The 27,783-nt window shown below is 42.9% G+C and overlaps 1 protein-coding gene across 3 annotated transcripts in view; it reads left to right on the top strand.

Annotated features, from left to right (window-relative positions):
* PSMF1 (proteasome inhibitor subunit 1) overlaps positions 1-27,783 on the top strand; it is a 47,478-nt gene that overhangs the window by 12,255 nt on the left and 7,440 nt on the right. For all 3 annotated transcript variants that reach the window (XM_058685156.1, XM_058685157.1, XM_058685155.1), the window contains 2 exons: positions 418-500; positions 11,759-11,944. In XM_058685156.1, the coding sequence (XP_058541139.1) occupies positions 418-500; positions 11,759-11,944 (269 nt within the window). The remainder of the gene's footprint in view (positions 1-417; positions 501-11,758; positions 11,945-27,783) is intronic.

Raw genomic sequence — 27,783 nt, 5'->3', positions numbered from 1 at the left:
TTAGGTGCCGGCTGATGCTACAGGCCCTCGGCACCTTCTCGTGAGCCACTGGTGTCTCTGTGCCTCCCCTCTTTAGCAAGATGTCTGCCCCTGGCTTTTCCATGTTGCTGCCTCCAAGTCAGAGACGTGCATCCATTTGGCACCTCAATTACATGCCTGTGCCCAAGCTACAAAAGAGCCTGGGAAGTAGGTTTATTGGGCTCTGCCTAGAAAGGCAATATTCCTAAATCAGAGAAGCCCCCTCTGCATTGGAGGTATTTCTCGTATTACAGACATTCCTCATATGTTTCTTTGCTCATGTATATTTCCTTAAACTGAGTATTTAATTGTTGTTCTCCACCCACCCAACCACCCACCCACCCACCCATTAGCCCAGAAATCTCCCCAGTCTTTCGTTTTCTCTTTTCATTTTTCTAGGAATGTGGCTCACAGCAGGTATCAGATTTGACACTGAACTTGGATGATTATGTCGATTCAGAACACCTGGGTGACTTCCACAGGTACTTCTAAGTGATGGCTTTTCCCTGAGAAAAAGAGGAGAGAAACAATGGAATAGGGCAGAGAAGTCGAGAGAGTCAAGAAAGGTTAATAGAATGGTCTTTGTCTCCTGGGCACAGTCACTTCTCAGTTCTCTTTTCTGTTTTTAATTTATTTTAAGAGAAGATTCACATGGGAAGTGCCACGTGAAGTAAAGTGATGTAATCAAGCATCCACAAGTGCTACAGTGGCCACAGGGCAGCGGTGGGGTCAGTCAGAAGAGGCTCCTGGAGAAAAGGTGTACCTAATTGGATCTCCGCTTCCAACTTTGTTTTCTTTTGAATGGACTTTATTTTTTAGCGCAGTTTTAGGCTCACAGTGAACGAGCGCAAAGAGTTGCCATGAACACCTCCCCCTCCAACCACCCCCACACGGCCTCCTTCACCGTCAGCGTCCTGCACCAAAGTGCTCCATTTGTTATAGTGGAAGAACCTCCATCAATACACATCATCCTCACCCGGACTCCATAGTTGACCTGTGGTTCACTACGGGGAATGTTGGAGTATGTTTGCTTCTCTAAGAAACTGCCGTGCTGTCTTCCATGGTGGCAGTACCATTTCGCATTCCCACCAGCAACGTATGAGAATCCCTGTTGCTCCACAGCCTTGTAAGCGTTTGGTGGTGTCGGTTTTGCAGATTTGGGCATTCTGATAAGTGTATGGTGGTACCTTGTTGTAATTTATAGTTCCCAAGTGACACATGATGCCGAGCATCTTTCCATATGCTTTCTTGCCATCTGCACATCATCTTTGGTGAGGTGTTCGTTTGGGTCTTTGGCCCATTTTTTCATTGGTCTGTTCTCTTACTGTTGAGTTGTAGGAGTGCTTTGTATATTTGGGGTACAGTCTTTTATCATATGTGAGTTTTGCAAATATCTTCTCCCGGTCTGGCTTATTTTCTCATTCTCCTAACGTTTTATTTTGAAATTTGCTACCCCACAGAAAGGATGGTTTGTAAAAATATTACAGTGAACGCTCGTATACCTGTCATCTCTGTTGACCAGTTTTTAACGTGTCGCCACATTTGCTTAGTTTTGCTGTGTGCTGTTCTGTCCTTGAACCACCTGAGAATTATTTCCACACTTTGTGAACCTTCACCCCTAAGCTCAAGCAGTATCTCCGTATTCATCAAGGGCACCTCCTATATAACCTTAACACAGTTATCATGCTCAGGAAATGAAACGTAGATATATGACTGTCCTTTAATACACAGTCTGTTGATATTTCTGCGGTCATCCTGGCGGTATCCTTTTTAACTAGTCTTTTGGCTCTTTGGGGTTTTTTCTTACCCAACCAAACATCACATATTGCATTTATTTTCCTGGCTCTTTAATTACTTTTAATCCAGAACAGTTTCCTACATGTTTATTTTCCATGGTTTTGGTATTTTTGAAAAAGACTTGAGGTCAGTTGTTGTGTAGGAGGTTCAGATTGTTTCCTCGTGATCAGGTTTATTAGGTTATTTCCTCCTCATTTGATTCCGGTTGAACATTTTTGACAAGAGCACCACATAGGTGAGGCTGTGCTCTCAGGGTGTTTGCATCAGGCATAGACGTCTGTCTTGTTGACTTGGTTCATTTTGATGACTTGGTTAGGACAGTGTCTGCCAGCTCTTTCTATAGTGAAGGCATCTGTTTTCCTTTGTGTTTCATAAGCGATCTGCGGGATTATGCTAGCAGACCATACTGTTCTGCCTCCTAACAGTCTTTTACCCGGTAGTTTTGGCATCTGTGGATGATTCTCGCCTGAGTCAGTTACTACAGTGATGTTTGTAAGGCAGTAATTTTCTACTCTAATCATTCTAACTACATTTATCAGCATTTTGTATAAAAAAGAGTTTTCTATTCTCCCTGTCCCCTTTATTTTTATTTCTTTTAAATACCAGTGTAGACAATGGATTCTTTTTTATTCTAAGTTATGGTCCATTTCTATCATGCTTTGGATGCTTCAGTTGTTCCAGAGTTGGCCAGTGGGAACCCTTTCAAGCTGCCTCTTTGTTCTTTTGACATGTCCCCATCATTCTTAGAGCGTTTCACACTTTCTGGCACAATAAAATATTCCCGCCTTCCCTTGTAATTTCCTTGCCCCTGCCTTGTAATCAGCCGGTTTTCTAGGGAGCCATGATTTCTGTTAGTGGGGAATCATATTTAACAACCAAAATCTGGGCCCTGAATGTGCTCATTAATACAAGGATACTATTGCTTCCAGGCCCTGTAGATGAATAGAGCTTGAAAGCTTTTTCCTTAAAGTCTTTTCTTAAATTTTAAACTGATGCTTTCATTTTTAATCTAACACCAAGGGATTCTTAACTCTCTTATTCCGTATTTGTATCTCCTTCTGTGGCGTGGACCCTGATTTCCCACAGCATCAGCATATCTACTCATTTGTTTGATCCTGAAGTACACACAGTTTCTGAACTGCGACGTCAGTGCCAACGAAGAACAAATCAACCCAGTAAAGTTCCAAGTATAATTTCTTTCCAATTCTTTTGTCCTTCAACTGTGTCCCACTGAGGATGTTATAGTCAGAGTATTGTGTTCAAAATGTACTTAGATTAATGCTGCTTTCTCCATAAGTGTAATGACATTGTCTGTTACATAGTCAGGCCCAATTATTTCCACTTTATTCTATTTTAGGGACTTTGTTGCCATCCTCATCAGCCTCCTTGATTAGAGGAAGCCCGGCATCACCGTAAATTCAGTCACCAGAACTGCCTAGAAACCCTGTTGTGGTTTTTTTTTAGTGTTTATTTATTTTTGAGACACACACACACACACACACACACACACACACACACACACTCTGACCGGGGGAGGGGCAGAGAGACAGAGGGAGACACAGAATCAGAAGCAGGCTCCAGGCCCTGAACTGTCAGCACAGAGCCCAACACGAGCTGTCACGAACTGTGAGATCATGACCTGAGCCGAAGTCGGACGCTTAACCAAGCCACCCAGGCACTCCTGTGTTGTATTTTATTATATCTAACCCCCTCCACTCTCTCAGACTTCCAAATCACCTGCCTCCATCATTGTCTCTTTCCCTTTCCATGTGGCCTTTACGTGAGGAGATGCCTACTTCTGTTCCTGCTTACCACCCTTCAGTCGATTTCCCACCCAGTAGTCGGACCAGCCTTTTAAAACAGATAATAAGATTGTGGCTAAAACGCTTGCTTGAAATCCTTCAGTGGTACCATTTCACTCATGTTAGGATGGCTACTGTCAAAAAAAAACCAAAAAACAAAACAAAACAAAACAAAAAAAACAATAGAAAACAAGTGTTGGCCAGGATGTGGAGCAGTTGGAATGCTTGTGCACCATTGGTGGAAACATAGAATGGTGCAGCCACTATGGAAAACAGTGTTGTGGTTCCTCACAAAATTAAGTTACCATGGGGTCCAGCAATTCTACTTCTGGGTATAACCAGTAACATTGAAAGCAGGGTCCAGAATAGATATTTGTACACACATGTTCATAGAAGCATTTATCATACCAGCAGAAGTTGGAAGCCATGTAGGTATCCGTGAATACCTAGAACAGATGCGTGGATAAACAGAATGTAGTGTATACATACAATGTGGTCGGTGACTACATTTGTTCAGCTTTAAGAAGGAAGGAGAAGCTGACACATGCTGCAACGTGGAATAACCTCGAGGGCCTTACGCGGAGCAAAATAAGCCACCCACAAGCAGACAGACACTTAGTATGATTCCGCTTAGATGAGGTGCCTATAGTAGTCAAATTCATAGAGACAGAAAGTCAAATCGTGGCTGCCAGGGGCTAGGAACGTGGAGAATGGGGAGTTACTGTTTAATGGGGACAGAGTTTCAGTTTTGCAAGATTTCTGAAGACGGACAGTGGAGGCGATGGCACAGTAACGTGAATACACCACTGAACTGTATGCTTAAAGATGGTTACGAGGGTAAATTTTGTATGTATTTTCTCGCAGTTAAAAATTCTTGTTAATCTGAAAGATACCTGAAACCCTTCAGCGAATGTCGGTTGCTCTTAGAATAAAGAACAAATGCCTTGAGGAGGCCTAAAGCATAACCCCGTCCTGGACCACTTCGCCCCTAGTTCCTGTGTCTCGGCCTCCGTGCCCTGCTTCCTCTCCCTTCTGCAGAGCTCTTCCCTGTGCCTAGAATACTCTCCCCAGCTCCCCATGCAGCCAACTCCTGTTCTCCCTTCAGTTCCCATTGAAGAGTTCTTCAGAGAAACCTCTCCTGCTCCCCACCACGTTTGAGCTTTCGAAACACCCTTTTCAGCATTTACTAAGTGGGTGTTCTATGATCAGGGTCGCTCTCCCCCACCGGCTGTGATCCCCTTGAGGGCAGGGCCCGGGTCTGTTTCGCGTATAGTGGACTGTGGCATGGAAGAGAGAGGCGAAGCCAGCCCAGAGCTGCTGTTGTGGGCGCTGCCCGCTCCGTGACTCCCACGCTCCTAAAGTGGGTAAGGGAAGGACTGGGAGTCTTTCTCTTGATTCTTCGTTCTGGAATTCTATTGTGGGAGAAGGTGGAAGTACCCAGGTACCGTACGAGGCTGCTCATGCTCATTGCAGCTTTTAGCCCTGAGCGGTGCTGAGAGAAAAAGTGACCGTGTCTTCATTTCTTTTTTGTGAATACGTTTTTGGTGTTGGGGCTTTGTGTTGGGGGAGTATTTTGTTTTTTGTTTACTGTGAAATGAGGGACCAACGGTACTACCTCGCGGCGTTGTGAGAACAAAACAAGATGTCGGCACAGAGTGTTCGGTGCTGGGGGCAGCAGCTCTTAGACATGCAAAGGGGAAAAATCTGATCACCGGGAATCATCTCCATGGAAACTGAGGCTCTGTGAGCTGGCGTGTGGATCTGCCTCTTAATCATAAGGCTCTCTCCCTCTCTGCTCTGTCTTATTGCCGGCGACACTGAAGTGCCTGCTTCTAGTCACCTTCCCCCACCGGGCCCTCCTCTTTCGGTCTTCATGGCATGTCTTGTCCACTCTGGGTGGGGACTTGTGCCCCTTGGTGAGCAATCTCGGATTTGCTAAGGGGTCCGAACCTGTTCCTTACTGCCAAGCCTCTTCTCTTTCCAGTCCTTCAGGATGACAGGCCACAGGCTGTCTTTTGCTGCTACCAAAATGGCAGTGCTACTGAGGCTTAGAAATTGTGCAGAACTTCTTCAGTACTTGGCAGTTTTTAAATCAGACCTGAGCTCTATAGGTAAACACACACCCTCCAGAGGGAGATCGTAGGCCTTCCGGCCGGCCGTATCACACACAACCTCATCTGATTGAAAGGAAAGGGGACTTAGATTTATCCCTTCCACCCAGCTTGCTCAGGGAAGCAGCAAGGTCCCCATAATTCTAGGTTCTGAGCAAAACCCTGATCTTTATAGGGATGTAGAGACCACAGGCCCATAGATCTCCCAAGGCCTTGTAGGTGTTAGACTTTTGAACCACGGAACTCTTTTTCAAGCACAGTGTTCTTTAGGATTGACATATTAAACTAGTTAAAGTAAAATTGCTCCGATGGAAAGGGTAGGGGCAGGAAATGAAGATCCCTGGGTCCCATCCACTTGGCTTTCTCTCTTGTTCTCCTTGGGCCCCCTTCTGTGCAAGAGAAAACTCGAAATTGCTGGTCTAGTTTAATATTCTCTGTTCTTCTTATGGTTATAAATATTAAACCTTTTATTTTGAGATAATTATAGTCTTCTTGTAAGAAATAATACAGACATTTTTTCGTATCCTTTATACGTTTTACCTCAGTGATAACATTGTACAAAACCTTACTGGATACTACAGCCAGGATGTTGACATTGATATAATGATACAAAGCCTTTCTATCACCGTAATGATCCCTTTTGATGCCCTTATGTGGCCACCCCACTCCCTCCCCATCCCTAACTCCCTGGCAACCGCCATTTATTCTCTGTTTCTAAAATTTTCTCATTTTCAAAAATGTCCTATACATGGAATCATACAGTATGCAAGCTTATGGGATTGGCTGTTCTCAGCGTAGTGCTCTTGTCATCCCTCTGAGTTGTTGCATGCATTGATAGTGTGTTCCTGTGTAAAGCTGAGTGGCACTTCGCCGCATGGGCGTGCAACAGTTTGTGTAACTATTCACTCCTTGAAGGATATCTCATTGTTCCCATTGTTGCACCGTTACAAATGAAGGTACTCAGGATGTTCCCGTGCAGGCTTCTGTGTGGACGTGATTCTCCCTTCTCTGTGATAAATGCTCAAGAGCACGATAGTAGTTGCATGTTTAGTTTTTTAAGAAACTGCCAAATGATTTTCTACGGTGTCTGTACCATTTTATGTGTCCACTGCCGGTGTGTGAGTAACATGGTTTCCCCGCACCTTCACCAGCATCTGGTGTGGTCACTCTTTCATTTTAGTTATTCTGACACGTAGTGATATCTCATCATGGTTTTACTTTATATTAACCTAATGGTTAACAATGAGCGTCTTTCCGTGTGTATCTGCCGTCCGTGTGTCTTCTTTGGCAAAATGTCTGTTCGTGTCTTTTGCCCATTTTGTTTGGGTTGGTTGGGTGGGTTTTTTTGTTTTGATTTTTTTTTAACTGTTGCTCATTTGAGAGTTTTTATATTTTTTAGATGCAAGTCCTTTCCGAGATGGTAGCTTATAAATGTTTTCTACCAGCCTGTAGTTTGTTTCTTCATTCTCTTAATAGGGCCTTTCACAAAGCGGACCTTTTTAATTTTGCTAATATTTATTTTATCAATTTTATGGGTTATGCTTTTGGTGTCAAGAACACTTTGCAAACTACCTCTAGCTCCCCAAGATTTTCTGTGTTTTTTTTTTAATGATTTTATAACAAGCAACATCTTTTATTGGTTTTTTAATTTTTTTTTCATGTTTTATTTATTTATTTATTTTTTGAGAGACAGAGGGAGGCAGATCGTGAGTCAGGGAGAAGCAGAGAGAGAGAGGGAGACACAGAATCCGAAGCAGGCTCCAGGCTCTGAGCTGTCAGCACAGAGCCTGACGTGGGCCTCGAACTCACGAACCATGAGATCATGACCTGAGCCGAAGTCGGACGCTCAACCGACTGAGCCACCCAGGCATCCCTCCTATGTTTTTTTCTAAACATTTTATAGTTTCGTGTTTTAGAATTAAGTCTGCGATCGGTTTTAAGTTAATTTCTGTATCAGGTATGAAGTTCAGACAGGGGCTCATTGTCTTGCCTGTGGGTGTCCAGTTACTCCAGCACCATTTGTTCTTCCTTCACTGGATTTGCTTTTACAGCTTTTTCGAGAAGCGATCGTCTCTGTTTATGTGGGTCTATTTGGGGGTTTTCTATTTTTTCCCATTGATCTTTGTGTGTGTCCCTCTGCCAGTATCAAACAGTTTGGTTTAATGTAGCTACATAGTAGACCTTAACATTGAGTGGAAATGATTTCTGTCACCGACTTTTTCTTGTCAAGATAGTCTTAGCTATTCTGGGGTCTGCGCCTTTCTGTACAGACTTTAGAATAAGCTTGTTTATGTCTATAGAAACCTTGCTGGGATTTTGATAGGGGTGGCATTAAACCTATAATGAGGAAAATCGACATTTTTACCATGAACATGGTGTATCTCCATTTATCAGGTCCTACTTGATTTCTTTCATCATCATTTTGTAATTTTCAGCAGATCTTATTAAACATGCTTTTGCTATTTCTTCTCTGCAGGAGAGGAGTGATTGTAAATGGCGTTCTGCTCTTAGTTTGATTTTCAAATATTTATTATTGGTGTATAGAAATGCAGTTTATTTTTGTAGATCATTTATATGCAGTCACCTCGGTGAACTCAGTGTTCTTGGAGTTTTTTTGAGGATTTCTTGGTAACGTCAAGATAGACTATCATGTCATGTGCAAATAGGGGCAGTTTTATTCTTTGCTTTATTCTGTGCTTTTTCTTTCCTTTTTCTTATTTATTTATTGCCTTATTGCAATATGTTATTTAAGAGTGGTGAGAGAGAACATCCTTGCCATATTCCCAGTCTCGGAGGCAAAGTGTTCAGTCTTTCATTATTGTTATTATTTTTAATTCTACCTTTATTTACTAGATCTGTAATAAATACTTCTGAAAACTCATGTAGTTAATGTATGTAAAGGACTTAGAACAGTACCTGCCACATAGTAAATGATCGGTAAATATTAGTTGTTACGTCATTATTACTCCACTCATATGACCAGCCTTCTCCCAAAACTCAGTATTTAAGGTCCAGAGAACATACTGCCTAGGGATATATACCTATAGGTGTATATCCATATAGGAATGGAATCCATATCTGCCTATTCAGTGGCTTCCCAGTAAAAGAGAAACTTAATTTGTAAGACTTTTTTTTTTTTTACCTCTATTCCCATTCCAGTAAGCCAAAAGGGGATAGAAAGCCATAGTGTAGCTTTTCTTCCCTCCTTCCCTAAGTCTCTCCCTCCCACTTAGCTTCAGAAATACCCTCCAATCAACTCAAGTCTAGTATGTTGTTAACTGTAGGTTTTCGTAGGTATTTAAAAAAATTTTTTTTAATGTTTATTTATTTTTGAGAGAGAGAGCGTGAGCAGGGAAGATGCAGAGAGAGAGAGACAAAATGTGAGGGTGGGGGGGCAGAGAGAGAGAAGGAGACACAAACCAATGCAGGCTCCCGGCTCGGAGCTGTCAGCACAGTGCCCAGCGTGGGGCTTAAACTCACGAACCATGACATGAAGACCTGAGCCAAAGTCGGATGTTTAACCGACTGAGCCACCCAGGCGCCCCGTAGGTATTTTTTATGAAGCTCAAGAAGTTCCTCTCTTTTCCTAGTTTGTTGAAAGTTTTTATCATGAGTGGATTTACATGTTGGATTTTGTCCGATGCATTTTCTGCTTCAATTGATAGGATCGTGCGATTTGTCTTAGCTTACTGATATGGTAGGGATTCGTGAATACTGAACCATCCTTGCATACCAACAGTAAATCCTTGGCATATGATTCTTTTTATATATTTGTAATTCAACTTGTTAGTGTTTTCTTGAGCATTTGTGCATCCCAGTTCATGGGAAACACAGGTCTGTAGTTTTTGTTTTTTGTACTCTCTTTGGTTTTGACGTGAGGCAACACTGGCCTCATAAAATGAGTTGGGAAATATTTCTTCATCTTATGTTTCTGGAAATAACTGTAAATTGGTGTTAATTCTTCTTTAAACGTTTGGTGGCGTTCTCCACTGAAATCATCTGGGTCTGGAGATTTGTTTTGGGTGCTTAAGTATGAATTTTGTTACTAGAATAGAACTATTTATATTATCTATTTTATTTTGGCGGAGTGGTTGGATTGTGGTTTTTGAAGACTTGGTCTGCTCTGAGTTGTCGAAGTAAGTTGTTTTTAGTTCTCTTATGACCCTTTCAGTGGCAACAGATGTGTTTTAATAGCCCATGTCGCTCTCGATATTGGTGATTTGTGTCTTCTCTCTTTTTGTGTTTGCCAATTTTGCTAGAAGTTTGTCAATTTTATTCATTCTTTGGATGAACTAGTTTTTTTATTGATTTTTCTCTATCATTTTCCTGTTTTCTCTTTCATTGATTTTTATTCTTTATTACTTCCTTACTTCGGCTTGCTTCAGGCTTAATTTGCCCTTTTTCTGTGTTCTTGAGGTCAGAATTCTGATTATTGATTTCTTTCCTCTTTTCCAGTGTTAAGTTTTTAGTGCTAAGAAGTTTTTTTTTTAATTTTTTGTTAATGTTTATTTACTTTTTGAGAGAGAGAGAGACACACACACACACACACACATAAACACACACACACACATACAGAGCGTAAGCAGGGGAGGGGCAGAGAGAGAGGGAGACACAGAATCTGAAGCAGGCTCCAGGCTCCAAGCTGGGGCTCAAATTCACAAACCGCGAGCTCGTGACCTGAGCCGAAGTTGGATGCTTAACCGACTGAGCCATCCAGGCGCCCCCCTTTTTTTTTTTAAGTTTATTTTTTTTATTTTGAGAGAGAGCAAGAACACACGTGAGCAGAAGAGGGTCAGAGAGAGAGGGGAAGAGAGAAAATCCCTAGCAGCCTCTATGCTGTCAGTGTGGAGCCCAACGTGAGGGGCTCGGTCTCACGAACCCTGAGTTCATGACCAGAGCAAAATCAAGAGTAGGACACTTAACCAATTGAGCCACCCAACTGCCCCTAATAGGTTGTATTTTTATTTTTATTAAGTGCTTTATAGTTTTTTTTTTCATGTCTTCCTCTTTGATCTGTGGATTATCTAGAATCATACTGCTTAATTTCCATGTATTTCAGGTTTCTTTCCGTTTTGATGTTTAGTGTGAATCTGTATGGTCAAAGAACATACTCTTTATGACTTTAGTTTTTTAAAGTTTGTAAGATTTGTTTTTTGATCCAGGATATGGCTCATTTTAAGACATCGAATTTTTTGGGGCGCCTGGGTGGCGCAGTCGGTTAAGCGTCTGACTTCAGCCAGGTCACGATCTCGCGGTCCGTGAGTTCGAGCCCCGCGTCAGGCTCTGGGCTGATGGCTCAGAGCCTGGAGCCTGTTTCCGATTCTGTGTCTCCCTCTCTCTCTGCCCCTCCCCCGTTCATGCTCTGTCTCTCTCTGTCCCAAAAATAAATTAAAAACGTTGAAAAAAAAAAATTAAAAAAAAAAAAAAAAAAAAAGACATCGAATTTTTAGAAACTCTGGAGCACTGCCCACTCGTCACTACCTCTGTCTGCCTCAGCACCTCAGCTACAACTTACAATTCTTGTCTATCACAGGCAGAGAAAAGAGACCCAGAGCAGTCTTCCAAGAACCCCTGAGTTAATGACAGGACTGGACCTTGAGCCCTCAGAGCCCTCCCTACCTGGACCAGGAGCCTGGTTCATACTCCCCGAGGAGGCTTGGTCGTCCGTGACCCTTCCCATGACACATGATGAACACACAATGAGGCTGAGGGTGGGGTTGGGCAGGTAAAGAGGAGTAGCCAGTCCAGGCCCTGCGCCCTTACACCCTCACCTTTCTAATGGGGTGGTAAACGAGGAGGGGCAACTCAGATGCCTGAGAAGCTTAGGCCCAAACCTCGGAAACAACACCGGGCTGTTGCCCCCCTCACACAGGTCCGCCGGGCGGCCCGTTCCCCCCCTTATAAACAGTCCAAGCGCAAAGCTAAGAGCCGTCGGGGCCGCCATTGCCGCCGACGTCGCCGCTGCCAGAATAGTGTGTGTGGGGTTGCCGGCCAGGTGCAAGCAGCTGATAGCTCGTCTCCTTCCTGCAGGACCTACAAGAACAGCGAGGAACTTCGGTCTCGCATCGTGTCTGGGATCATCACACCTATCCATGAGCACTGGGACAAGGCTAGTGTGAGCAGTCCCCACCGGGAGTTTCCCCCTGCCACTGCCAGAGAGGTGGACCCCCTTCGGATTCAGCCACAGCACCCACACACGAGCCGGCAGCCTCCCTGGTAAGTACAGAGCCCCCATCGGGCAGCGCGTGCTTCTGCAGGGCTCTGGCCATTAACCCTCCTGCCACCTGACTCCCTCTCTGACCTCCATGCATCTTCAACAAATTGTCAGAGTCTTGGTGGATGGAGAAAGAAAGTGGAGACGTCAATGGAGCGGTGACTTCTTGTACTGCTCCTAGTCACCCTAACTCCTCAGGTTCTCCAGGCTGCAGTGACCTGGGCCAGGCGTTTCAGGGAATGTAGGGATGCAGAAGTACTTGCCCAGAGGGGATGTAAGCCCAGTGTCTTGCTTGTTTCATTTCATCCATTGTAGTTGCCTAAACCTCTTTGACAACTTCAGAAGTTTTCCAAAATGGCATGGGGTATGAGCATGTCACATCCAAGATCTCAGCAGGTTAGGGTGGCAGCATTTAGGACAGACTTGTTGGGCACCTGGGTGACTCGGTTAAGTGTCCAACTTCAGCTCAGGTCATGATCTCACGGTTCATGGGTTTGGGCCCCTTGTCAGGCTCTGTGCTGACAGCTCGAAGCCTGGAGCCTGCTTTGGATTCTGTGTCTCCCTCTCTCTCTGCCCCTCCCCTGCTCACAGTCTGCCTCAAGATACCTCTCTCTCTCTCTCTTTCTCTCTCAAAAATAAATAAACTTAAAAAAAAAAAAAAAAAAGGAGACTTGTGCTCTGAGGAAGGAGACAGGAACCAGGGGAGACCTTAGTCTCTTGGCTGAGACAGCACTTGCCAATTTAGAGTCCACAGTGTAGTAGTAATGGGGGGATGGGGAGCTCACTGTGGAGCCAGTAGTAAGCACTCAGTAAGTGTTAACTGCCATTGATATTTTATCCTATTTTGCAGTTCTATGTCTTTCATTAATTAAAAACTGGGAAAGTGAATCGTTAGGGTAAGTAACAATTGGCACATCCCTTAGGCACTCTTCGGAAATCCTGGGGAAGGGTGAATAATAAAAAGTAGTTGAAGGGTTTGGCAGCTTGTCTGATCTAACCTCCTTATTTTATAGATAGGAACAGAGATAAGATGGCCTGCCGAAGGTCACCAGCCACTAATAAAGAGGCAGGGCCAGGGCTACGGCTCAGATATCATCCCAGTGCAGTGCTCTGTCTGTGATGCTCCCAGAAAGCAGTGACAAGATTTCAGAACAAGCCCTGGACAACAATCAAGGGCAGAGAGAGCAGGAATTTTTACAACTTAAGTAGGTAGTAATTCTCAGCTCTCTCAGACTCACTGCCCATTTCAAACAAATATTCTGTGAAATCTCCTTTACTTCTCTTGAACTGAAATTCATAGGTAAAAATGGCGCCTGGGCAGCTCAGTTGGTTAAGCATCTGACTCTTACTCTCGGCTCAGGTCATGATCTCACAGTTTGTGGGTTTGAGCTCCATGTTGAGCTCTGCCCTGACATCGTGGAGCCTGCTTGGGATTCTGTTTCTCCTCTCTGCCACTCCCCTGCTCGCTCTCTCTCTCTCTCTCTCTCTCTCTCTCCCCCCCTCTCTCTCCAAATAAATTAAAAAAAAAAAAAAGATTCTCGGGGCACATGGTTAAGCATCCGACTCTTGCTTTCAGTTCAGGTCATGATCTCTTAGTTCATGAGTTCAAGCCCTGCATCGGGCTCTGTGCTGGCAGTGCAGAGCCTACTTGGGGTTCTCTCTCCCTCTCTCTCTGCCCCTTCCCTGCTCATGAGTGCACGCTCTCTCTCTCGCTCTCTCTCTCTTTCAAAAATAAATAAACTTAAAAAAAAGATTCTAAAATAAAAAAATTCATAGCTAATCTAACTGAATGCATACTTCAAAAGGAATCAGTATAAAGTTCTAACTGTAATATAAATGAGAAGCAAAAAGAAAGTAATTAATAATAAGGTAATGTATATTTGATCATGTAGATGCCTGAACACCATTACAGTGGAAAATGTAGTCAGACATTTGCACTCGTGTGTAGAGTTATTTTGAATTTGACAGTAACAGAAGCTGACATATACAGATGCGTTGTAGCAAAACTCAGACTGTATTGCTGTATTGCTATTACAAACTATTGCTGTTACATGATTTTTCTGAAATGCTGCACAGCTCTTAGGAGAATGGCAAACAGAATAGTAGATGGACAGTGTCTCCTATATAAATGGTCTCAGACTCCGGTGATTTGTAACAAGACTTTCAAAAGTTGTGTGGGATGCAGGTGATTCTTACAATGTAGAATTCATTATGTAGAATGCGCAGTCTGCCTTAAGTACCATAAGGCCCCTCCAACCACTACGGCAAACAGAAATTCTCCCAAGGCTTCCGCAACAGCACCTGGAGGCTCCCACCCTAACTGGGAGTCAGACCTCGAATTTACAATTGTGAAGATACAATTTCCTAGCCTTGGAAGAACTGAAGGAATCCAAAATCACCATGTTGCAACTTCTCCTGAAATAATGTACGTAGGCACAAATGGTCAATGTTTGCTAAAACCCTCAGTAAAAGGTTGATGGGGAACTTTACAATGAATAGATCAGGCTGGGGGCACCTGAGCCCGTAGAGGAGTCTTAACACTAAAAGTGGGATAGCCAGACATGAAGTGTCTTCTAATGGGATGCGGTAGTAAGTGCATCGCAGCCTGTACCCGGATCTAACTCCCAGTTTAATTGAAGCATGATGGATAGAAGAACAAGTTAAACAGGCCAGACACATGAGGATATGTGTGTTGCAGCCCAAACTGGAACATGAAAATTTTTTACAGGATAAAAAAATTATCAAATAAATGAATAGCATGGAAAAGGGAGAGTGAGGCTGTTACTAAAAGAGTTATATCAACTAAATACAGTGTTGGACCTTGTTTGGATCTTGATTCAGACAAACTAATTCTGTGAGGCCCTGATACCAAAACCAAAGACCACAAGAAAACTACAAACCAGTATCCCTTTTGAATATAGATTTTAAAATCCACCACAAAATACTAGCAAAACAAATCTAGCAACATAAAAGGAGGATTATATACCGTGACCAAATGAAATTTATCCCAGAAATGGTTGATTTAACATATGAAAATAAATTCGTGTAATATACCATATTAATAGAACAAAGGCTAAAAACCACATGTTCATCTCAATAGACAGAAAAAAGCATTTGACAAAATCCAACAGCCTTTCATGATAAAAGCATTGAGCAATTGAAGGAGTTTCTTAACTCAATAAATGGCATCTGCAAAAAGCCCACGGCTAACATATTACTTAATGGAGAAAGATTGTATGCTTTTCCCCTAAGATTAGGAACAAGACAAGAATGTCTACTCTTGTTACTTTTATACCCTTGTTACTTTTATATAACATCATATTTGAGATTCTAGCCAGGACAGTCACTCGATAAAAAGAAAAAGTATCTAGATTAAAAAGGAAGAGGTGAAGCAAACTTTGTTTGCCAATGACATGAGATCTCATATATAGAAAATTCTAAGGAATTGTCTAAAAAACTTTTTTTTGAGAGAAAGTGTACAAGCGAGTGGGGGAGGGGCAGAGGGAGAGAGAATCCTAAGCAGTTTCCATGCCTAGCACAGAGCTCACTCTCAGGACTGTGAGATCGTGACCTGAGCTGAAATCAAGAGTTGGATGCTTTAACCGTCTGAGCCACCCAGGCACCCCTAAAAACACTTTTATTTATTTATTTATTTGTTTGTTTGTTTATTTATTTATTTTTGGGACAGAGAGAGACAGAGCATGAAGGGGGGAGGGGCAGAGAGAGAGGGAGACACAGAATCGGAAACAGGCTCCAGGCTCCGAGCCATCAGCCCAGAGCCCGACGCGGGGCTCGAACTCATGGACCGTGAGATCGTGACCTGGCCGAAGTCGGACGCTTAACCGACTGCGCCACCCAGGCGCCCCTAAAAACACTTTTAAAATAAGCAAGTTCAGCAGTGTGACAGGATACATAGTCAAAAAACAAAATCAGTTGTATTTCTGTATATTAGCAATGAAAAATCTGAAAATTAAGGAAATCCCATTTATAATAGCCCCCCAAAGAAAAAATACTTAATAAATTTAATGGGGGTGCTTGGGTGGCTCCGTCATTTAAGCGTCCAACTTTGGCTCAGGTCATGATCTCATGGTCTGTGGGTTGGAGCCCCGCGTTGGGCTCTGTGCTGACAGCTCAGAACCTGGAGCCTGCTTTGGATTCTGTGTCTCCCTCTCTCTCTGCTCCTCCCCTGCTTGTGCTCTCTCTCTGTCTCAAAAACGAATGAATGAATGAATAAATAAATAAAATAAGATAAAATATAAAATAAAAAATAAAATTAGCTGCCAAGTGCTTTCCCCCTTAGAAACAAGGCAAAGAGACCCTGTCTCACCACTCTTACTCAGCATAGTACTGAAAGTTTTGCCACCACATTAAGAATTAAAAGGGATGCAGATAAGACAGGAAGAAATAAAACAGTTTATATTTGCAGATGACATAATAGTCTACATGGAAAAATCCTATAGAATCTACTTAATCATAATCCTAATAATAGTGTTCAGCAACGATACCAGCTCAGGGCTCAGAATGAATGTGAGCTGGTAATTCCAATTGGATCACAGATTTAAATGTGAAGCTTAATACTACAACACTTTTAGAAGAACGCACAGGAGAAAATCTTTAGGATCTGGGGCTTGTTGAAGAGTTCTTAGGGCACTAAAAGCATAGTCTGTAACAGAAAGAAATTGACAAATTGGACTTCATCAACATTAAAAACTTTTGCTCTGGGAAAGACCCTGTTAAGAGAATGAGAACGTAAACTACAGGCTGGGGGAAAATGTTTGCAAACCACACATGTGACAGAGCAGTCCTATCTCTAAGGATCCAGAACACTCAAGACTCGACAGGTTAAAAAACCGTCCAATTAGAAAATGGGACGAGGATATGAAAACATACCACACTGAGAAGGATAAACAGATAGATGGCAGATAGCACATGAAAAGGTGTTCGCCATCATTAGCCACTAGGGAAATGCAAATTAAACAACATGATCCTTCACACCTAGAATAGCTAAAATTAGAAATAGCAGTGATACCAAATGCTGGAGAGGGTGCAGAGAAACTGAATCTCTTCTGCATTGCTGGTGGGAATGTAAAATGGTACGGCCACTCAAGAACATTGTTTGGCCGTTTCTTTAAGAACTAAACAAACACTAGTAAGATCTAGGAATCGCATTCCTGGGTGTTTATCTTAGAGGACCGAAAATTACGCCCACGCAAAAGCCTGTACGCAGATGTTCATAGCAGCTTTGTTTGTAATAGCCCAAAACAGAAACAGCCCAAATGTCCCTCAGTTGGTGAGTGGTTAAGCACCCTGTGGCACTGCTCGTGGAATACTATCTGCAATATAAAGGAGCGAACTGTTGATGCACATAATATTTACAGTGGAGCTCAGGGTCATTGTGCTGGGTGAAAAAAAAAATTCCAAAAGGTCACACACTGTATGATTCCGTTTATAGAACATTTTCGAAATGATAGTATTCTAGACATTCTAAACAGATTAGTGGTTGCCAGAGATTAGGAATGGGGGCTGAGGCAGGCTGTTGGGTATGACTAGAAAGGCAGGGGAGGTAGCATGAGGGAGCTTTGTGGTGGTATAACTTGGAGAAAACCGGGTGAAGGTACCCGGGATTCCTCCACACTATTTTTCCAACTTCCTGTGACTCTTTAATTATTTAAAGATAAAAAGTATTTAAAAATTTACAGCGTGCCTAGGTGGCTCCGTCAGTTAAGCATCTGACTTTAGCTCAGGTCATGATCTTGCAGCTCGCGTGTTCGAGCCCTGCGTTGGGCTCTGTGCTGACAGCTCAGAGCCTGGAGCTGGCTTCAGATTCTCCATCTCTCTGCCCCTCCCCTGCTTACGTTCTGTCTGTCTTTCTGTCTCTTTCAAAAACTAAACATTTAAAAGAAACTTGTAAAATTTTTACCTTTAGGGGTGCCTGGGTGGCTCAGTCAGTTAAGCATCTGATTTTGGCTCAGGTCGTGATTTCATGGTTCGTGGGTTCGAGCCCTGCGTCGGACTCTGTGCTGACAGCTCAGAGCCTAGAGTTTGCTGCAGATTCTGTGTCTCCCTCTCTCTGCCCCTCCCCTGCTCATGCTCTGTCTCAAATAAGTAAATGTTTTAAAAAATGTTTTTAATTAAGAAGTATTTAAAACTTTAGATGCTGAGGGGCCACTTAGGTTCTTCAATTCCGGTATTTCTTGAGCTCACTAGGTGGGAAGCTCTAGATCTAGCCCCAGGTGCTTCGCGAAGACCAGTGATGCCATCTGCGCCTGCTGTCATCACAGGGAGGGACAGGGTGCTAGGGAGCACATAGGTAGAGGAGCCGGAACCACTCTTGGTGTTCAGGGAAGGCTTCCCCTAAGGCAGGTTCCTAAAGAATGAGGAGGGTAGGAAGGTGTTCCAGCATGAAGGCTTGTCCTGTGCAGAGCCCTGGAAGGTTCGGAAGTGATTAGAGTCAGGTGCGATGGGGGTGGAGGTGACAGGGCAGAAGGCTGACCCTCATTGTTCCTGCATACCACTCTTAGCGCCTGCCACTTTTTCCACCCCCCCCACCCACCCCCCATGTCAAGGAGAGAGTATTAAATGGCAGGCAGGAGCAGAGGCCTTGGAGGTGGGTCTAACTCTGCTTCTGCTTTCCCCACTACACCCTTCGGTTTCAGTGCACGTAATCAGTTTGTACAAATTCAGTGTAGCCCGCGCACACTGAGTATGGAGGAAAACCCATCGCCTTGCCCTCCCTCCATTAGGTCTTTCTCAAGCAAACCTGTCTCCCAGGACTAGCACACTGAACTGGGTGAGATGGTTGGAGAGGAGGTGGAGTGTTTAGGGAGGCTTTTTGCCGGCCACGCACCCCCCTCTGCCTCCGCTCCTCACCAGCCCCCTTCCTCTATCAGCACAGATGTCTGTAATGACACCGATTCCTCCGATTCCTTCGTTGAGCCCCCGTCGACTCCAGGTTGCCGGGCAACCAGCACTCACACTTTCACCTTTTTGTTTTTCCCTCAGATGCTGGATTTGGGGGTGGGGCCTTAGGGCAGGAAGGCCTGAAAGAGCCCCGGAGCCTCCCATCTGGCTGCTGCGGGGTGTTAATTAGCCCATCAGTGAACAGCGCAGCTCCTGCTCTGAGCAGGAAATGGCAGCCTCTGCCCCCTTCCCACAGGACACAGTCCTGTGTCTCACTGCTTGCCTTCCACACCCCCATCTAAGTCTGTCCCATCCCTGGAAACTTCTAAACCAAACCAAAATAGGGTGTCTGTCCTAGCAGGGAAGGAGATTTGAGTGTGTGGGGACGTGTAGCTAGCGCTTGTCAAAGGATGCTGAGTCTGCCAGTTTGGTGCTGGCTGCTTCTAGGCCAGGGATGTACGTGGCGAGGACATTCCCTTGTGATGGAGACTCAATAGCAGAAAGTAGGTCTGTCCTACCCCTGACATCTCTAGGGAAGAGTTACTGAAAACAGCCCATCTGTAAGGGAAGGGTTGTGTGTGTGTGTGTGTGTGTGTGTGTGTGTGTGTATCTAAGCCTAACTTTTGTTGTTGTTGTCTTACAATTCTAACCCATTTCCCTTTGCCCCATCTGTCCTCAGTCAGACCGTATGCCCCAGATCCTACTCGCTGTTTTGAAAAACCAGTTTTTCCTATGCTTATCTGGCTTCACTAAAAATAAATCCTCAGATCTAAAGCTCTTGTCTTTCAAAATTCATTTTCAGTCCCAGTCTGTGTCTTTGCATATTTTTAATGTTTCTGATATTTTGTGTCGTGCATTTCCTTTTTAAAGTTTCATAATCTGTTTACTAAAGTGCCAAACATCTTTTTTTTAGTATCTGATATTTTATTTTGCTGATATGCTATAGTCTTGCCTAACCTCCATGGAGTATTTTAAGCATGTTCAGTTTTTCATCTTAAATAGTAAAGTTCTGTGCATCTGCATAGAGTTTTTTCCTTTTACTTCATTGAGTTATATTTTCAATGCTGGCAGAGCTCAACATTTTTTAGTCTCAGAAACCCTCTTGAACTCTGAATTACTGAGAAAGAATTATTAAATTCTGAATTATTAAAGAGTTCTTATTTATCAATCAATATTTACCATATTAGAAATTACAACTGAAATTTTACAAATACATATTTATTCATTCACTTAAAAAATAATAATGGACGCCTAGGTGGCTCAGTCAGTTGAGCATCCAACTTCGGCTTGGGTCATGATCTCATGGGTTCGAGCCCCACGTCGGGCTCTGTGCTGACTGACATCTCAGAGCCTGTAGCCTGCTTTGGATTCTGTGTCACTATCTCTCTCTCTCTTAAATATAAAAAATTAAAAAGTTTTTAAAAAACAATAATAAACCCATTGTATATTAACACAAATAACACATTTTTACAAAAATACTATTTTCCCCCAAACACAGAAATTGCACGAGAAGAATGATTTGTTTCACTTTGCTGCAGACCTGTTTATCATTAGGTATGGAAGATAACTAGGTTCTCACTTCTGCTTCTGCATTTAGTCTGCAGGCGGTAATGTTTTTGTTGAGCCTTACCCTAATAGTTATAAGAAAAGAGAAGACTGGCTTAATAATGTTTTCAAATAATTGTGGATATTCTTATTTGCATTACACCAAAACTGGACAAGTGATAGTTTCTTGAAGAGTTAATTGTAGTGTGGAATCTGAATACCTAACAGCAAAGGTACATTCTTGTACATTATTACGTAAAAATCCACTGGTCTGTCATGTCCTTTGGGTGGATCTTTTACCCATGTATGATATTGGAAGATCATGTATCGATCATTTGGAAAATATTGGTTCACTGAGTTAATGCAGATCCACTAAATGCTGACTCATTATCCAGTAGCAAAAAAAGTCCCATTCATCAATATTACTATTCTCATCACCATCAGGACTGGGAAGCCATCAAGCTACTGATGAATACAAATTTTCAAATCGTTAATTTTCACCCAAAAGCTTCAGTTTTATCATTGGCAACAGTGTCAGTTGTTTGTCTTGTAGTAACGGGCCCGCATTGTTTTGAGAAAATGTCTACTATGTAGCCCAAGTCTGAATAATCATGGTTTGTCTGTCAGTCATTCTTTCAAGTTAAAATGGTTTTCCATGAAAAAATGGCTAGTTGAGCTAGCAACTTAACTGTGAAAGTATTGGTAAGTGCCATTGTACGTCTTTATGCAGAAGTGCTCTATGCCTGTTTCCCATTTCATCACGGAGAATACCAAGAAGAGGTGTATTCAAAGATGGGAATTTTAGAACACTGGGTAATTTTTTACTGCTTCATCAAGGACATTCTAAAGTGACACGAGAGTTATGCAGCAGGTGACTGGTGAGGGAGGGTACACCTGACTGCTAGTTTAGTGTCCCTGCTTTGATTCATGCTAAGGAATCAGTGATTTCTCTCACCGCTGCTTTTGTACCATCAGTGCAAATGTCAACACGGTGAAGAAAGCAAATAGCTTCTAAGATGACCCCCTGAAATGAAAGAGTTTCAGGGACCCCTAGAGTTCTGTGGAGAACATTTTGAATCCTTTCTTTTTCTTTTTTTAAAATGTTTACAAGCCCTTTTAGATAGTCCCTTTTGTTGAAGAGTCTTTCAGATCTCTTACCCATTTTTATATTCGGTTGTCTTATCTTTTTATGATTTGTAGGCATTGTTTGTATATTCTGGATTTAAGTCCTTGGTCAGATACATGTATTGCAAATATTTTCCCTCTGTGGTTTGCCTTTGTACTCTATCAGCGGTGTTTTTTAAATTAAAATATTCTTAATTTTTATGTAATCTAGCTTATCAGTGCTTTCCCTTTATGTTTGGTGTTCTTTTTGACGTTTGAGAAATCTTTGCCCTACCCCACAGTCATGGAAGATTTCTCAGATATTTTTTCTAGGAGCTCTGTTGTTTTACCTTTTATATTTAGATCTATAACCCATTTGAAATTAATTTTATGTGTGGTACAAGATAGATTGATGTCTTACTATATTGAATCCAGTTGGTACAGCACCATATTCCAAAACGATTTATCCTCTACCTATGTCACAGTAATAATTAAATTTTCAATTTCTACTTGTCATGAAACTATTTCCTTTTTTTTTTTTTTTTTTTTTTTTTTTAGTGTACATATTTAGTTTGAGAGAGAGAGAGCACAAGCAGGAGAGGGGCAGAGAAAGAGGGAGAGAGAATCCCAATGCAGGGCTCAAACTCACCAACTATGAGATGATGACCTGAGCTGAAATCAAGAGTCAGGTGCTTAATCGACTGAGCCACCCAGGCGGCGCCCCTGTTATTCCGTATTCTTAAAATTTGCCCTCATTGTCTTTCCTCTTAGAGGCAAATAATCTTGATCTCTTTGGTCTTTCTCATGTATGGCAAAGCTAGTTCAATAATAATTATTCAGTCACTGCTTGTTGAGTGCCAATTATTGTAAGCCACAAGCTAGGCGTTTCATCCATATGCGTGTATTTTATTCTCTCAACCCCATGAGATGGGCAAGGGCTCTCCTCATTTTACAAGTAAGGAAACTGAGGTTCATGTATAAGTAATTTGATCACAACCAGTAAAAAGCAGTTGTGATATAATAATAGAATATTGGATACCACTTCTTGAACTTTTTATTATGTACCAGGTGTTACACTCTTGTAAACATCCTCGTGTGATACCTACAACAACCTCGAGAAATACTGTTGTCGTACTTTACAGGAGGGAAAGCTAAGGTGTAGGGATTTCACGACCTACCCCAAGTCACACAGCCATTAGATGGTGAAGCCAGAATTTGAACGTGGGTCTAACTCTAAAGCCTTTGCTTTTGCCTTCTTACAATTTCTCATTCCCAAGTAAGTCGTTTAAGTGTTGCTTATGTGTCAGGCACTGTACTGGACACTGGGAATACATGATGAGGTGTGGACCCAGCCTTGAAGGAGTTCACAGTTGATCCCCCGCTGATTGCCCTGTTCATTCCAGATCGTAAGTCCTTTAAAAACAATGACAAGTGTTTTCTGAGGTCTGCTAAAGCACAGAGAAGGGTGATTATTCTGAATAATATTCTGAAGGATTGAGTGGTACAAGATAGAAGGAAAGGCTTCACAGAGATAATGCCTGATGAGCTAAATTCTATAGGACTAATAAAAATTCTGTGATATTGAAAGTAATTGGCATGTATGGCTGAGGGGACAGTGGGTTTAAATGAGGCTCAGAAATCATCTCATGCCTGTGTATGTTGCGGCAAGGGAGGGAGTGAGGGCATTATATTTGTACTGGCATGTGAAAGGAGAGTAGGTGAATGTGAGGACCACATCACAAGGGGCCCCATGTGCTAAGGACCTAGATTTGATCCTGGGTAATGGGAGCCATCAAAACATTTGGGACAGAAAGCAGTCTGGTTGGGACCCCATGAACCACTGACTTTTTTCTGTGGAGGAATCCCGGTTAGGTTCTGACAACTAAAGTGGTTAATATTTAGCAAGTCTTTACTGTGTGCCAAGCAGTTACATTAAGTGTAAAATATAATCTCTTAATCCTCCTAACGAGAATGAGATAGATGCTTCTATTCCCATTTTATAGAAAAGAAAACTGAGGCACAGAGAGGTTAATTAACTTAGCCAAACCAACATAGCTCATAAACATTGGAGCAAGATTCAGCCCTTAGTATATCCTCCTTTTTCTTTTTTTAATTTTTTTTAATGTTTATTCATTATCGAGAGATAGAGACTGAGCATGAGCAGGGGAGCGGCAGAGAGAGGGGGAAACCCAGAATCCGAAGCAGGCCGAGCCGTCAGCACAGAGCCCGACGCAGGGCTCGAACTCACAGACCGTGAGATCATGACCCGAGCCGAAGTTGGATGCCCGACTGACTGAGCCACCCAGGCGCCCCTAGTATTTCCTCCTTGTAACACATGTATCAGCAATCGTTTCAAAAGAAATGATCGTTTTGGATTGTTCCGAGAATAAAGAGAAAGTGGTGTGGTTGGAACTCAGTAAACTTGGGAGTGGAGAATAGATCGGTGATGACACTGTGGGGGTGAGCAAAGGCCAGGGCATGCGGAGTCTTGGGGGCAAGATCAAAAGCAGTAGGGATCCCTGGGAGGGACTTCATACTGTTTATGTTTTATTTTTGAATCACTCTGGCTCCTTTGTGGAGAATGGAGTATGAAGGTCCAAGAGCAGAAACAGGAAGATGGCGCCAGGAGCTGACGCGGGCACCCAGGGAACAAACAACGGGGGTGGGGGGGTGAATGGTGGCAGAGACGAGGCAGATGATCCGGGGTATGTTTGGAAGTATACCTGATAGGACTTGCCGATGGGTTGATTTAATGAAGGAGAGACAGATCCAGGATGATGCCAGGCTTTTGTGTTTCTTAGCCTAAGTCATCCCTAACTTGGGGCTACCATAGCTAACACCTCAGTGAACATACTTTGAAACTTAGAGCACATCTCTGAATGTTTCCTTAGCATCTGTCGCTGGAAGTAGAACCAAACAATTGTATTCGTTGGCATTCCCACCGTATTTTGATGCTGTTTCCCTATCCTTGCCATGTTGCTGGAGTTGGTCTCCTTTTTCTTTTAAATTGTTTAGAAAAGCATCACCCCCGTAACATTTGTGAGCTAACTGAACCCAAATTTAGTTCCTTGTTTTTGTAGGACTTGAGCTCCCCGTTCCTCATTGGCTGTTGGCTGAGGGCCTCTCAGCTCCTTAAGATTCCCTACGTAGGTCTCTTCTCACATGGCCCCCTCCGTCTTCAAAGCCAGCGATAGTATGTCAAGTCCTTCTCATGTTTTGACTCTCCCCTTCCACCTTCTCTCCTGCTGCCAGCTAGAGAAAGTTTTCTGCTCTTTAGGGCCCATGTAAGTGGATTAGCCCATTCATATAATCTCCCCTTTTTGAAGTCAACTGTGCAGTATTACCTAAAACAATCGCAGGAGTGATTTGTCATCACATCACAGGTTCTGGGGATTAGACAGTGTGGAATATTGAGAGGGGGCCATTTCTAGAAATGTTACCTACCAGAGTCTACCGTCTGGCCTCCCAAATGCAAAATACATTTCCCCTCCCCTCCCCATTACCTTCGGGGTAACGTGTACCCATTACTACATCAGCTGAGTGTAAAATCTTACCTGAATTTCATCAGCTTGCAGAACTCCAATCTCACCTTCTGAATCCTCCAAGTCAGGTGCAGTTGAGGCTTCTGAGCACAACTCCTGTCTGTTGATCAGAGAAGCAGGTTGTCCCCATCATACAGTGGTAGGACAGGCAGAGGGTAACATTTACCGGTTTCTTTCTTTTTTTTTAAGTTTATTATTTTTTGAGAGAGCGCATGCAGGAGTGGGGGAGGGGCAGAGAGAGAGGGAAAGAGAGAATCCCAAGCAGGCCCCGCGCTGTTAGTGAACCGTGAGCTCACGACCTGAACGGAAATCAAGAGTAGAATGCTTAACCAAGTGAGCCCCCGGGCACCCCCCCCAGTTAACTGATTTCTGACAGAAAAAAAAACATGTGCACAAAAGTCACCAATTACATCATCATTTATAGTTACACCTACCAGAAGCAATACCAATACATACAGTAGAAGGTCAAGTAAATGTTAAAAATTTGCTTCACTTGAGTGATTATTACTTGGTCATTAAAAATGTCAATAGCAAAGACAGACAACTTGGGAAATACAGGACATAAGTAGAGGAAAACAGTGGGATCTAAAATGATAGCATTATAATTTTATAAAAGCACGCTTATGAAAATAGACTAGAAAAGACTAGCAAAAAGAATCATGTTAGATTATGGTGACATCTTTCTTACAATTTTTAAATTTATGCATATCTGTTTCTTTTTTTCTTCTAAAAATATTTGTCTTCCTAGCCCAAATGCGATACTTCCCACCCATCCTCCATTCCCAGTTCACCTTTGAACTCACAGGATATCCTCAGCAGGGGGAAAAGAGAAGGTTTAGTGCTCTGCTTACTCAGAGCACTTTAACTGCTGCCATACGTGTATATGCACACACACTCTTGTCTACTGTCCTCAGCATCTCCATGTCCCCAGTCCTAAATTTCTACGCTTAGCAGAACAGAGTAAATAATCCTAGGCTACCAGAATTTCCCAGCTGAACTTGTACCCTGGCAGTCTTAGTCATTGGTGTTCCCCAGACTAGCAAAGTCCAGTCGCGTTTCACTCAGCTTGTGAAACATACAGAATCTCAAGTCCCCCTCGTGATCTTCTGGATTAAAACCTGCCCTTTTCTTGCACTGCTGGTGGGAATGCAAGCTGCTGCAGCCACTCCAGAAAACAACGTGGAGGTTCCTCAAAAAATTAAAAATAGAACTGCTCTACGACCCACTAATAGCACTACTAGGAATTCATCCAAAAGGTACAGGAGTGCTGATTCATAGGGGCACATGTACCCCAGTGTTTATAGCAGCACTTTCAACAATAGCCAAATTATGGAAAGAGCCTAAATGCCCACCCACTGATGAATGATAAAGATGTGTTTATATATACAATGGAATACTACTTGACAATGAGAAAGAATGAAATCTTGCCATTTGCAACAACGTGGATGGAACTGGAGAGTATTATGCTGAGTGAAAGAAGTCAGAGAAAGACAGATATCATATGTTTTCACTCATATGTGGAATTTGAGAAACTTAACAGAAGACCATGGGGGAAAGGAAGGGAAAAGAATAGTTTCAAACAGAGAGGGAGGCAAACCATAAGACGCTCTTAAATACAGAGAACAAACTGAGGGTTGATGGGGGAGCACGAGAGAGGGGAAAATGGGTGATGGGCATTGAGGAGGGCACTTGCTGGGATGAACATTGGGTGTTGTATGTCAGTGATGAATCACGGGAATCTACTCCCGAAACCAAGAGTACACTGTATATGCTGTATGTTAGCTAACTTGACAATAAAGTATATTTAAAAAAAAAAAAAAAAAAGAAAAAGAAAACTGCCCTTAGCCAGATCCCCCACTGATGCATCTGCACATTACAGTTTGAGTAGAACTGGGTGGTCCAAACAATGCTTGGCAGCACATACGTGGTACAGCACTGGACAGCACTGCAAAGGCTTTGAAAACAACTGACATTGAAACCAGAACTTGGGGGGCGCCTGGGTGGCGCAGTCGGTTAAGCGTCCGACTTCAGCCAGGTCACGATCTCGCGGTCTGTGAGTTCGAGCCCCGCGTCAGGCTCTGGGCTGATGGCTCGGAGCCTGGAGCCTGTTTCTGATTCTGTGTCTCCCTCTCTCTCTGCCCCTCCCCCGTTCATGCTCTGTCTCTCTCTGTCCCAAAAATAAATTTAAAAAGTTGAAAAAAAAAAGAAACCAGAACTTGGATCCTGAAGCCAGCTATGTTGATTGCCTGCTAAAACAGAATCAGGATTCTTCAGAGCCTCCAGGATACAATTCTAAATTACTGGGCATACAAAGAACCAAGAAAACTTCAACTCACACAACTCACAAAAAGGTAACAGGTGCCAGCACCGAGATGACACAGATGTTGGGATTATCTGACAAAGACAGAAAGCAGCTATTATAAAAATGCTGCAAGAAGTGAGGGCAGACTGTCCTGAACTGAATAGAGCAGCAGGTCTCAGCAAAGAAATAGCAGGTATGAAGAAGAACCAAATGGAAATTTTAGAATTGAAAAGTAAAATAATCAAAATAAGCTCACTGGATGAAGGCATATCAGAATGGAAATAACAGAAGAAAGAATAAACTTGAAGACCGAGCAGTAGAAATGATCTTGTCTGAACACAGATTGAAAAATAAAGCTTCAGGGATTTGTGGGACAGTTATAAAAGGTCTAACATAGGGGCAATCAGAGTCTTAAAAGAGGAGAAAGAGGACAGTACAGAAAAATTAT

Source organism: Neofelis nebulosa, chromosome 9, assembly GCF_028018385.1.
Source record: "Neofelis nebulosa isolate mNeoNeb1 chromosome 9, mNeoNeb1.pri, whole genome shotgun sequence".
Classification (NCBI taxonomy): domain Eukaryota; kingdom Metazoa; phylum Chordata; class Mammalia; order Carnivora; family Felidae; genus Neofelis; species Neofelis nebulosa.
This window is presented reverse-complemented; position numbering and strand designations above follow the sequence as displayed.